This window comes from Triticum aestivum, chromosome 2B (genome assembly GCF_018294505.1).
Source record: "Triticum aestivum cultivar Chinese Spring chromosome 2B, IWGSC CS RefSeq v2.1, whole genome shotgun sequence".
Lineage (NCBI taxonomy): Eukaryota > Viridiplantae > Streptophyta > Magnoliopsida > Poales > Poaceae > Triticum > Triticum aestivum.
In genome coordinates this window covers 391227425-391240913 of record NC_057798.1, presented here as the reverse complement: position 1 = coordinate 391240913, position 13489 = coordinate 391227425, and the positions used below count along the sequence as shown (strand labels likewise).

Genomic DNA, 13489 nt, shown 5'->3' with positions numbered 1-13489 from the left:
AGCTTCCCCCTTGTCGGGGTTAGCATCCGTCACCTTGTCAGTGGGATCACCCACTTTCATCGGCGCGGTAGATAGTTTAAGCTCTTCTAAGAATTTATTAAACATGCTTTCAACCTCGGTCGTCATGGAGGTTTTCAATGTGTCCAAAGCCGCATTGAATTCCTCACGAGAGACCGCGGTTCCCCCATCAGCCGTAGACGAGATCGGATTCACACCGGAGTGCTCCTCCCCACCGTCTACGGTGTCAACCATACTCTTCGGATGGCAAAGTCCTTAATAAAGAGACGAGGCTCTGATACCAATTGAAAGGATCGATATAGTTGACTAGAGGGTGGTGAATAGGCAACTAACAATTTTTAGCTTTTGTTTACCAAATTAAACTTTGCATCAAAGTAGGTTATCTAGATATGCAACTAGGTGAGCAACCTATATGATGCTACAACAATAAGCACACAAGCAAGCAAGGGAAAGACCACAATAAAACTTGCACAAGTAAAGGTAAGAGATAACCAAGAGTGGAACCGATGAAGACGAGGATGTGTTACCGAAGTTCCTTCCCTTTGAAGGGAAGTACGTCTCCGTTGGAGCGGTGTGGAGGCACAATGCTCCCCAAGAAGCCACTAGGGCCACCGTATTCTCCTCACGCCCTCACACAATGCGAGATGCCGTGACTCCACTATTGGTGCCCTTAGAGGCGGCGACCGAACCTTTACAAACAAGGTTGGGGCAATCTCCACAACTTAATTGGAGGCTCCCTACGACAACACGAAGCTTCACCACAATGGACTATGGCTCCGCGGTGACCTCAACCGTCTAGGGTGCTCAAACACCCAAGAGTAACAAGATCCGCAAGGGATTAGTGGGGGGAATCAAATTTATCTTGGTGAAAGTGTAGATCGGGGCCTTCTCAACCAATCTCGAGCAAATCAACAAGTTTGATTGTCTAGGGAGAGAGATCGGGCGAAAATGGAGCCTGGAGCAACAATTGAGCTTGGGGATGGAAGAGGTAAGTCTTCTTGGAGAAGAAGACCCGTTTATATAATGGGGGGACAATTCCAACCATTACTCACCACTCAGCCTGTGCCCCGCGGTACTACCGCACCTCTGGAGCGGTACTACCGCACGGGCCTGCGGTACTACCGCGGGGGTCCGTGGTACTACCGTGGGCGCGGCAGAGCCTGGACCCGACCAGATGAGTATTGACAGGGTGCGGTAGAACCGCTGGCGTGGTACTACCGCATGGGAACCACCGTCCAGGCACGGTAGGCACGGATATAAAAAAATACATCCGTGACTACATCCGTTGAGATTTTATCTGTGCAAAAATTCGACACGGTACTACCGCAAACGAGGTGCGGTACTACCGTGTAGGGTGCAGATGTAAAAAATTACATCCGCCCCTACTTCCGCTCATGCCACAGTGCCTGGGCAGGCGGCACGGTACTACTACGCCAGAGCACAGTACTACCGCGTTGGGTGTGGATGTAAAAAATTACATCCGCCCCTACTACCGCTTGCGCAGCAGCGCCAGGCCAGAGCTCACGGTACTACCGCTCTGAAGGAGCGGTACTACCGTGGGCGCCCATGGTACTACCGTGCCAGAGCCCGGTACTACCGCTGGTGCCTACGGTAGTACCGCTCTGGGGAGCAGTACTACCGCCAGCCTATGAACAGCAACACTAGGAGTCCTTCATTCCGCAGAGACACAGTGAGACGGAGAAAGCTCCAAAGAGCCAAAGGAAAGGCGGTGCAAAATGGATGTGTGTACATGAGATTCCACCCAAACCTTTCCAACACGGATCCCCTCTTAATAGTACGGCTTTCCTACGACTCAAATCCACCGAAAAGAAACTTAGAGAACCACCGTCTTCAATAATCTTCGAGGGGCAACAAATCGTCTTGTGTTCAGTCATGATATATCTGAAAAGCTCAATGCACATGATTAGTCCACAAAAGCATTGTCATCAATCACCAAAACTACTAAGGGATAAGTATGCCCTTACAAATAGTATTGGCTTTCCTGTGGACTCAATGTGATCTTAGATCACTAAAAATGAAAATGTAGAGCCTTGAGCTTTTGCCAATGTTTGTCCTTAGCATCTTGAAGGGGTTCCACATCCTCTTGTCCATGTCACTCCAATGTTGAACTTATCTGAAATATACTAGATGAAAATATTAGTCCAACAAGAGATATGTTGACATTAATTACCAACATCATCCAGGGAGCACTTGTGCTTTCATGCCGGCATTTCTTTATCTTGCTTTTCTCTTGTTTTTTTTTGGGCTTGATTGTGCTGTTTGCCCCAGCGATGAACTTCTGGTTGTATCGAGTGGTTGCTATATTAATATAGCGGGACGCAAGCCTATTTCGGTAAGTTTCAAGCATGTACCAAATGCTGCAAGTCTGTAAGACTGCATCTTTAAATAAAGAACATCTCCCACATTGTATTGTCTATATGTTATGTTTCTATCTGCGTACTTTTTCATCCTTTCTTGTGCTACTAGAAGGTTGTGTTTGAGTTGAGCCATCATAGTTTCTTTTTCCTAGAGAAAAGTTTGGGCATCAGCATCTATTGGTCCGGGTACTGAGACTTCACCAATCATTGGGCACTGAAATGGAGTAAATTTTGTTGCAGTGGGATAAGTGGTATTGAACTACGAAAATCCATCTCTGCACCCGAGCTCATCTGCACCCGCGCTGACGAAAAAAATCAAAACAAATACTAGAAAAATTCAAAAAATCCATTATTTTTTGTGGGAGAGACAATTTGATGCGTGAAGTCCGCTCCAAGTTTCAAATCATTTAGACATCTGAGGAGCTCTCAGCAAAAAAGATAAATTGGGGTCTGTAAAAATGTTTACTGTTTATGTACTGTTTTGGCCCGATTTTGTCTTTTTGCTGAGAGCTTCTCAGATGTCAAAATGACTTAAAATTTTAAGCGGGCCTCATGCATCAAATTGTCTACGACACAATTTTTTTTGAAATTTTTTGATTTTGTTTTGAATTTTTTACGATTTTTTTTCTAACCGGGTGCAGATGAGCCTGGGCACCGAAACGCCCTACTCTATTGAACTGCCACTCTGCCAAGAACAACCAGAAGCACCAGTTCTTGGGCTCATTAAATGCCATACTTCTCAAATAATTTTCTAGACATTGATTAACTCTCTCTGTCTGGCCATCACTTTGAGGATGGTGGGCAATGCTCAGTGTGTGGACCCGTTGTTAAAGTTCTGAATTGGCATCTTATTATGCTGGTGCTTACAGAACTATACTCCCTCCGTCTCAAAATAAGTGTCTCAACTTTGTACTAACTCTAGTACAAAGTTGTACTAAGATTGAGACATTTATTTTGAGACGGAGGGAGTACTTGTTATATTCACATATTTTACCATTCTGTCAAGGTGGCCAATAAAAGATAATGATGGATTGGGAATTTGGTATGTCCGATTGGTAAAATTGTTGAGAGTTTTGGACCCTCTTTAGTTTACTTCACAATGTCTTTAGCAGCGCGAATCTTGCATCATAACAATTTAAGATGACAGGTAATCTGGTGTGTCCAGTTAATTTGCTATATTTTAGTTTTGAGTCTGGATTGGTGGAAATAGTGTGTTGCTTTACTTGCATTGAAGTCTAACCACATTACTGAAGTACAATTTGTCATGCACATATATCTACAGACTACAAACTGCAGTTACATATACAACTCTTCCCTGTAGTACTGACTTGCTACTACCTCTGTTTCTGACCCTTGGAACTGCCTTTCAAGTCATTGTACCCATGTACGTGTCCTGTTGTAGAGGTACTGTTTTCTCTCGAAGGGTCGAAGCTGATCAATGAGTTGAAAGGCAGGTACTGTTTTCTCTGAATATATTGATGTCAAAATAATCAGAAAGCTGCATGTGAGTGCCAGGATGGCAGAAAATTGCATCAAGATGAGGAGGTACAGCCTGCAGTGTAAATGCGGTTTCAGGCGAGATGAATCATAGCATGTAATATGCATGCATTCATCGGAGTATTTATAAACTGCAATACATCTTACATTTCGTATGGCAACCTAAATTTCCAATTAAGTACCTATAGTATGTTGTGTATGCACAAATTCAATTGTTGTTGCTGACTGAATCATTTGTGCTATGTTGTGGGTGGACCATACCTTTCTTCCTGTTCTGATTCTGATGGCCCGTGCCATGCCCAATGGAAGCTTTTAACTGACGGATTTTCTAATTCTCATATATAGCAAAAGCAAGGTATGAAGATAAAGCGAAAGAATGCCAATTGCAAGCTAGGTGAAGAAGGTACCTACAAAATATCAACAGCACTTCACTTTTGGTGCAGCGCAGGATCTGATTGTCTGCAGCCTGACGCCACAAACTTCCTTATTGTAAGATTCAGCCAATTCAGATGGTACACCAGATCATAAGCATTTTCGCGAATACGCTTTGGAGCGTATCTTTGCATTGATAGAGGGGAGAAAGTACAGAGAAGCGACCTAGCCACGTACACAAGCTGGCGTGGCTGGGACGCTAGGTGAGCAGAGGACAGAGGGGATGCACAGCCCCAAAAACATCAGTTCAAGTTACAGAGATTAATGCAACTCCTTTGGCTCCGGCAGCTGCCCAGGAGCGAGCTTCCTCCATGATCGCGCGAACAAGGTCCGAGGTTGAGGGCATGATCTTGTCGAAGACTGCAGCCTTGTGGTGTTGCCAGAGTGACCAGGCAATGAGGGTGGCAATGGAGGCCAGACCGCGCCGCAGAGAGGCCGGAGAAGCATTCAAGACCGTGGACAACCAATCGAAGAAACCAGATCATAAACTGAAGTACTAATTAAAAGTTGTAGTTACCAAATGAATTGTGCGAGCCAATATATACGCATGTAACCAGCAAAGGAAATTACAGTATCTGATTACCAAATATTCAACCTCAGAAACGGTAGCGTGTCACCGGGTGCAACTTAATTGTTTCAGTACTGCGCACAGAGCTCCTCAAATCTGGACAAGCTGCAAAAAACATTATCTATATGCTCATTTTGAGTAAAAGGTAGTTGAATAAAAAAGGCGAAAGTAGAAGCGAAACAATATATCACTGAACTAAGCGGGGAAAAGATCATCATGGTCACGGACCTTTTAAGGAGAGGCTTTGGATTGTAGGGGAATAAATCTTTCTTATGAAGATCTTCCAAAGTTTGCTTTAACGAAAGGAGACAAACTTTAGCACTCAGGAAAAGCTGTTCTTTGCTCTTATTTTCCTTGTCATGAGAGGAACCTAACTTAGTGCCTTCCATTGAGCTACCAGTGAAACTATTTATATTTTTCAAGGTTCTTTGCCTTTTACAGTTGAATTTTTGTATCTGTGCCTCGTAAACTGAATCATCGACAAAAGCATCCCAACACCCGGATACCAGTCGTAAGCACCTGAGAACAGAGACATAGACATCACACTCCATGTTGCTACACGTGTCTGTCATTTGACTATATCAGAAAAAATATGGAAGCTACTAACTGACCGTAATAGATACTGGGCACAATGCACACCTACATCTTTAGATATGAGATAATCAACAAGTACCAAGTGATCATAGTGCAACTGCAAAATAAATACAATAAATAATTAACAACTCAAAATGTATATTATACAGTCAAACAGGAGAATGAATTTGGATGATCTATAGAAAAGAAATGACTCATGGGTCAGCAAACGCAGGAGTCCTAAATAACACATTTGGTAAGTGTCGTTACAAATTGCCGAACACTCCATATGATTGGAAGGTCTAATAAAAATATATTTACTTGTACTTATGTGCAAACTGCAACGCATTCCTACAATCTGAAGTTATAGACCATCTGAAATTTACCGATGCCTACAGTCTCACACTCACTTAGAAAACCAGTATGCTTAAGTTGAGTACGAGATAGTAACAAGAGATGATTTACCTCTAGCTATGGTAGCTGATGTACACTTATCCGGACCTATTATCTTGATTGTTATTAGAGCCCTAACGAATTAACTGCCTACTTACTCTATGGAGTGCAGTAACCAGAATTCCTCGGCTAAAAATCATTATAGGATGGCATCTCCTATCCTGTACTGCATAAACTACTGGAAGCTTGTTGCTACATCTTTAATAACACGTCACCAAGAAACCATGACGGCATGAAGCTATTTGCACAATCAAATGAACAAGAACTGAATGTCATAATACTGCTTTGCAGAGATAAATGAGCATCTAGCGAATCTAGCAGAATAAGATGTATAACATGTTGACTGACTCACCAATGAAAGCCATTGATGAAAAATATGAACTGGGTCAAAAACTATGGAGAACAGTTTGGCACCAATCAGTTCAGACGTCCATTTAGATTCCATCTTATCTCTGCAAATTTGGACAGAAGGTGGTAACTATATAAACATACATACAGTCTGCATAACTTTCCATTATGAAATATTATATGGTATATCTTCTGCTTACATTGCCAACGAAATAAGCGGAGCATCCAAAAGCTGCAAGAGAATGATGAATAACATATCGTCCTGCAACATGGAGGAGCATATGCCCAACACTATAACATTTACTCAAACACGAGGAATACAAGTTAACACTAATAAAACAAAGCATTAAGAAGATAAAGGCTTCAGCATTTGGCCTGAAGTCCAATTTACATTGGACGAACCGGGACAGGAGAGGAGAGGAACTGTATGTGCAAAGAAAAACATTAGCAAAATTGAGGAATAATGAGCATGATGCTCAAGATGTACTCAACATAGAAAGCAACTCCCTAGCAATGTGCACTAATATAGATCCAAATACTCTACTGTAAAGAAACAAACCACCCGCAAAAGGTGACAACAATCTGTTATGACCGGTTTAGCCTACGGCCGTAAAAGGCCCACCGGGCAATCTTAGCCCACAAGTTATCTTAGGTTAATTCGTATGCAAGTTATCTAGGTTATAAATATATGCTGTAAGACTCTTTTTGAGATTAAGCAATAAGAATATTCTTATTCCTGTTGCCCGGCTCCCAGAGGAGCCGGAACCCTAGCCGCCTCTAACCCTAGCCGCCGCCGTCATCTTCCTCCGTCGCGACGGCGCCCAGCCGCCGGCGCGCCCGCTCCATCCTTCCCCTACAACCTCCGGAGCAGGTCCGGTAGGACCCTTGGTTCTACCAATTTGGTATCCAGAGACTCGGGTTTGACCATGTCTTCTCCATCACTCACGCCGCCGCTGCCCTCCGGCACCACCGCCTCGCTGCCCGCCCCCCCGATGACCACCAACGGAGCTCCGACGCTGCCGGGGCCGAGCGCCACAGCGGGGGCCCCAACGCCGCCGGCTCCCGTCTCCCCCGCGCCACCGCCGACAACCTCGGTATTCATGCCGGAGGAGATGACCAGCATCCTGCGGGACCTCGTGACGGCCGTCCAGGGCATCTCCCTGTACCTGGCCAGCCCGTACACCACCCCGCCGGCTGCGCCCCCTGCCTAGAGCCACCCGGTGACGCTCTGGCCGCTCCAGGCCGCGTCTGGCGGACCGCCCCTGCTGCCGTTCCAGGCGGGCTACACCAGCGGGCCTCCGCCGCTGCTACACCTCCAGCAGTCCCCAGCCGCGGGCCAGCTCTGGCCGCCGTGGCCGCCGACTTCTACACCGGTTTCCGCCGCGTCTGGCCGCTACCCACAGCAGACGCAACAGCCGCTGCAGCTCCAGGCGCCACCTCTGCCCAGCGCCGGACTGTCGTCCGCCGCTCCGGCCGGCCTGCCCATCAACCAGGTCCGGTTCCCGCCCTCTCCATCTCCAATACCAGCGTGGGCGGCTGGGTCTTCTCCATCGCCGGTCTACACCGCGGCTTCCGAACAGCCGACCCCGTTCCCGCAGTTTGACGGGCCATCCGGCACCGTAGGTCGCCACCCGGAGTATTCCGACCAGGCTCCACCGGCCACCCTGCTCCGCTCCTCCGAGCCAGTTCGACACGGCGCTTCGGCGCAGACACCGCCGCGGTTTTCCAAAATCGACTTCGCCACCTATGACGGCACGGAGGACCCCCTCAACTAGCTCAACCCCTGCGACCAGTTCTTTCGCGGGCAGCGCACCCTCGCATCAGAGCGTACCTGGCTCGCCTCCTACCACCTCCGCGGCGCGGCACAGACATGGTATTATGCCCTCGAGCAGGACGAGGGCGGCATGCCCCCTTGGGAGCGCTTCCGCGAGCTCTGCCTCCTTCGCTTTGGGCCCCCGGTCCGCGGAAGCCGCTTGGCGGAGCTCGGTCGCCTTCCCTTCACCTCCACGGTGCAGGACTTCGCCGACCGCTTCCAGGCCCTGGCGTGCCACGCGTCGGGCGTGACGGCGCAGCAGCGGGCCGACCTCTTTGTCGGTGGACTTCCGGATCACATCCGCGTGGACGTGGAACTTCGGGGACCGCAGGATCTCCAGTCAGCCATGTACTACGCCCGCGCGTTCGAGCGTCGCGCGGTGGCCATCCAGCAGGCATCACCGTCCCGGACCGCTGGGTCGCTACCCGGGCGGGATTCCGTGCAGGGTCGGCCTGCGCAGGCTTCCGCGGCACCCCTCGCCGCGACCACGGCGCGCCCGTTCCGTCGGCTCACCTCAGCCGAGCTACTCGAGCGTCGCCGCCAAGGGTTGTGCTTCAACTGCGACGAGCCCTACACGCCCGGCCATGCCTGCCCGCGACTCTTCTACCTGGAGGTTACAGACTACATTCCGGAGGACGCCGTCGCCGCTGACCTGGCCGCCCCAGCTGTCGAGAAGGTGTTTGACGCTGGTTGATCACCTCGAGAAGTTCAGCAAGCGCTTCCCCACCTTACAGCTCGAGGACGAGCTGTTTGTGCAGGCGGGGAGAAGTGTTATGACCGGTTTAGCCTACGGCCGTAAAAGGCCCACCGGGCAATCTTAGCCCACAAGTTATCTTAGGTTAATTCGTATGCAAGTTATCTAGGTTATAAATATATGTTGTAAGACTCTTTTTGAGATTAAGCAATAAGAATATTATTATTCCTGTTGCCCGGCTCCCAGAGGAGCCGGAACCCTAGCCGCCTCTAACCCTAGCCGCCGCCGCCATCTTCTTCCATCGCGACGGCGCCCAGCCGCCGGCGCGCCCGCTCATCGCCACGCCCCGCTCCATCCTTCCCCTACAACCTCCAGAGCAGGTCCGGTAGGACCCCTGGTTCTACCACAATCACTTATGAAGACAAACAGAAGCAGAAATGCATGAGTATGAACATGAAACCCAACTTATCTAGTACCTACAAGACATAACGAAAATCGACCAACTCACACAGAAGCTCGTTTTGCCATTGAACAATGAACAAAGTTAATGAGCTTTCTGGCATTTAGAGCAGAAGCATACCTCCTCCATATATAACTGCAGAAAGCATAAAACAATGTCTGTTGATGATTTTGAGTCCAAAATCTTGTCTAAGCAACATCTCTGAAACCAAACTGAGATTTCTGATAAGCCAAAATAGTTGCAATTATCAGTGCAGCCTTGCCCCTTGTGACAACATTGATCTCTCTTACATGAACATTTCAGTCTACTATCATTTCCACTGCAAGCCAAGACTATCGAACAACTAAGAAACAAATACATAGCCTGCCTTTGTAAGTGCCAAGTAGATTTATCCTGAAGCTCGCCCAAACCTACACCACTTAACAAAAATGGGGATCCTTCTAAACAGTTCTCCAGTTTAGTGCTATGTTGGAACATAGGTTCATGGAGTGTACTCTGAAAGTGGCGTCTAAGTAATTTCAGCAAACAAATAATATGTGAGCAGTTCTGCTGTATGTGAGGCTTAAGCCTTATCATTAACATCTGCATTGAGAAAGCAATGATTGATGAGTACTTGGTCACAGATTGTTTCAACTTCGTAAGAAAAGATTGCTGAATGTATGAAAACTACCAATATTTTGTGCTTTGAATACTGAGAGAGACTTTTGGGGGTATCCTGTTGCTCTTGTAAGAAAGTTCCTAATCTAGGAATGACATCTGCAAGTTTCACAAATATATCTCGTCGATCTGTGTCTTCTGTGTCACTTTGCTCAACTAAAGAGCACAAGAGCTGGAGGAGACTGCCTGACACTATTCCAAACTGTGCAGAATCTTCACTCAAACTATGTCGGTCATCCGTGACAATGCTGACAACTTTCCCGGCATTGAGTTGGTAACCAGGATCCCAATGTAACTTCTGAATATGATGAATGGACAGGCAAATGAAGTCATCTTTCAGTTCAGAGTCATTGAGTTTCAGAAGCTTCAGAATAATGTGTAGTGCTCGAAAGAGGCAAGTCATTATCTGCCTACTGGTATTGACACATCGTAGTTTGAGTACTGCTATAAAGCTTGTAATGCTGGTTCTTTTAGTCATAGTGTCATGACTTATGCTTTCCGCAGCAGATGAACAACCAACACAACCTTTGGTGGCATTAATTGTAGAATGATTATGAGCGCATGTTGATACCGTGTGTATAGCTGCCCAGACCAGCTCAACAAACTGAATCCAAACGGCTTCCTATGAACACAGCAACAGATACAATAATAAATAAATAATTCTATAGAGAAACTTATGCACCATAAAACAAGGAGAAGAGCATGAGCAGCATACAAACTTCATTAGGGAATTAGAGATGGCCATCAAGATATTCTCAGCTGAATGCTTAATATAATCACTACATAGATGAAGTAAGCCAACCTGAAAAGGATGGGGTAACATAGAAGTTCAGTAGTTTATAAGCCTTGATACACCGGGCTGCAATAATACACAAAGAAAGATAAATAACAACACACTAGCCAATATTCATAACACGAATTTAAGTGGATGGGGTATAAGAACGATGAAAATCACCAAAGCAAAAGGTTATGCCAAGCCAAGAATATTGACAACAGCACACACAGTTCTGCACATGCTAGATGTTAGATGGGGCGGCAAATTGGCATGAATAGGATGCACGCCCAAAACATTATGCCAAATTGCCACTTCAATAATAAACAATATCTTCATTATAAACCTGAAAGCAGCGAGTCCAATAAATAGCCTGATGTGATGGCACCACAAATTATCAATCTAATACTGAAATAGTAAAGGACTCAAAGTTCCACAAGTTCCTCAGGTTAATTATTGGTGCAATGTTGATGTTATCCATTGTCATGTAGGTAGGTTTAGTTTGGACACGGCATCGCTACTTATGGACCAAACGATAAGATTGGATACAAATTCCAAAACTGTGAGCTTCACCCTTGCTCTTCTCCTCATGTCAAAAGTAATTACTAAAAAATGTCAAAGCAAGAGGTTGCAAAATAAAATGTAGCCAAGTTCTATTATTAGAAAAGAAACACAGCATGAGTGTTATTAGTTTGTGATGCCTGATAGAAAAATAACTTTCAAAAAGGTACTGCTGCCAAAAAACCTTGATGGCTAAAGTATGGTGCTTGTGCATGAGGGCAGGTGTCCGGGTCTGCAGCAGCTTGGCAGGGGGGGGTGGGGGGTGGGGGGAGAACATGAAACATGGAGGACATCACATGAGAAGTTCTTACCACTATGGAGATAATATTGGTCAGGCAGCTAAACCCATCATCAAAATGGTAGTCAGGTGGCAAACAGCAACTGTGAGCTTCTTCCGAACACGAAACAATCTCCAAAAAGGCAAGGGGATGAAACAGGTAAATATGAATTATCTCTTAATAACATTTTACTAAAGTATAGATACAAATGTGCATGAGTTTGAATTCAACAAAATATAAGAATAAGATACAAGGCAAAAATTAAGTATGGTACAGAATATCTCAATAAAAATATACAAGACCTGTAGGTTTCAAGGAAAGCATGTGTAGCTCAGTTTTCTATTCTAATTACTGACTGAAACTCACTCTGTTGGTCGCATGATTGGCACACTCGAGCTGCTACACGAGACATCTTACAATACGGACTACATTTATGTGCTACTGGTTACTTGCAAGTTTGGTGCGTTAATTCTAATCCGGTAAACCCTAAAACCAAACATCAGAGCGACCGATGAATGGCTCAGGGAAATCCAACTAAGAACTACTGTAGTAGAGAGATAAACAGTCAAAAGGGACCAAAAACTAAGCAACTGAAGTCTGAAGCAATACCTGATCCCATGCGCGCCCTTGCTCCCCATCATCCACCTCGTCGTCGTCCCATCCTCGAATTGCCTTGTTTACCTAATACCAAACAAAAATCCTCAAAACAATCATGGGAAGACGGGAGCGGAAAACGTAAAGCAGCAGTAAATCAAATCATCGAATCGAAGCTAGAGGATTACCCGGGAGAGCGCGACGAGTATGCGCCGCTCTTCCTCCCGCGTGAGCTGCGGCCGCCGCGTCGCCAGCGGTTCGGGTTCCTGCAGAGGAGGGAGGACAGAGCAAGCGGCGTGAGAGGCTAGCTGGGAGGCCGCGGTTACCAGATACGAGCGCCCGGCGTTGCTTACGAGGTGGGGAAGGAGGGAGTCGGCGACGAGGTCGCAGAGGCGCGCGAGCTGCTGCCTCTCCTGCCACCGCGGCCGTTGTGCCATTTCCTCGCCGTGGGTCTGATTCGAATCGATGGCTTCGATAGGGGGATACCGTCTCCACCAGCTGAAATCCTAGGTCAGTCTACCGCTTTGAGGAGAATAGCGTTTTTTTTTCCTTCTAAATCAAACCTGCTTTGTGGGCCAGTTTTTTTGGATACAACAATGTTATAGGACTTTTTTTCGCGAGAAAATGCCATAGGATAATTGAACCCGTAGGCACAAAACAGGCCACTCTAGAAAAATGACAGATTACAACTACGACTATATCATTACCATATCCACTCTTCATTTATCCTAATTTGCAAACTGATTGAAATGGATACACTACATTTTTCTAATTATTGTGCACTTTTTTTTTACTAATATCATTCTTTTGCTATTATCCCATGAGGACATGGTCTACAAATTCTCTTCTTAATGGAATAGAGATTCCTATTTCTAGTATTCTCATAAGAACATCTACAAATAAGTCATTTGAATTGTAAATTTTATTATTCTAGAGTTTTTTAATAAGTTATATGAAATCTTGCTAAGTGCATCATTCAGGTTCTTCGTCTATACTCACTCCATATATATAACATAAGCAACAACACTGGATTTACATATTACTGAAACTAGTTGGTGCCCACGCGTTGTCGTAGGTGGTTCATCAGTAACAAAGAAAAATGCTACATATTAGAAAAATGGATTGAGCATCAAAGAAAACAAATGCAAAAAAAATAACTAATCAATTGACAGAAAAATGTAAGCTTGGAACTTGCTGATGTAAAAGTTCGTGCTTAATAAAAAATAAAAGTATTTTGGATTCGAAATGCCACATCTGTAAAATTATAAAGCATGCCCTATAAAGATGTGATCCAGTGCAAAGGAAGGTGGGATGTGACTTGTGAGTCATTACAATTGTGTTTCACAAGGCATCAATCTAGATAACCAATTAAACTCAATAGTTTTGAATACTC

At 45.7% G+C, this 13489-nt stretch overlaps 1 protein-coding gene across 11 annotated transcripts; it reads right to left on the bottom strand.

Moving 5' to 3' along the window:
* Positions 1–3593: 3593 nt before the first annotated feature.
* On the bottom strand, positions 3594–12611 carry LOC123045075 (uncharacterized). Of its 11 annotated transcripts, none has more exons than XR_006421043.1 (13): positions 12450–12605; positions 12285–12362; positions 12112–12183; positions 11536–11634; positions 10607–10693; positions 9905–10513; positions 9355–9816; positions 6468–6529; positions 6272–6371; positions 5505–5584; positions 5122–5412; positions 4301–4998; positions 3594–3948 (listed from the first exon to the last, which is right to left on the bottom strand). XR_006421043.1 is itself a non-coding variant. In XM_044467998.1 (12 exons), exons 1-12 carry the CDS (start codon positions 12531–12533, stop codon positions 4962–4964), a joined length of 2061 nt encoding a protein of 686 aa, XP_044323933.1. In that variant the 5' UTR covers positions 12534–12611; the 3' UTR covers positions 3594–4961. The 11 variants fall into 11 exon arrangements, 7 of the variants coding, with proteins under 7 accessions (XP_044323933.1, XP_044323935.1, XP_044323939.1 ...); XR_006421045.1 differs by having other exon boundaries at positions 3594–4821; positions 4909–4998; XR_006421044.1 differs by having other exon boundaries at positions 3594–4813; positions 4909–4998.
* Between the last annotated feature and the right edge of the window lie 878 nt (positions 12612–13489).

Excerpts from the sequence above, each read along its gene's own strand:
- LOC123045075 (XM_044467998.1), bottom strand. The coding sequence starts at position 12,533 with ATGGCACAACGGCCGCGGTGGCAGGAGAGGCAGCAGCTCGCGCGCCTC. Across the intron at positions 10,514-10,606 it reads CTAATTCCCTAATGAAGTTT|GAAGCCGTTTGGATTCAGTT; the intron begins GTATGCTGCTCA and ends CTGTGTTCATAG. Across the intron at positions 6,530-9,354 it reads TGCAGTTATATATGGAGGAG|GACGATATGTTATTCATCAT; the intron begins GTATGCTTCTGC and ends TCCATGTTGCAG.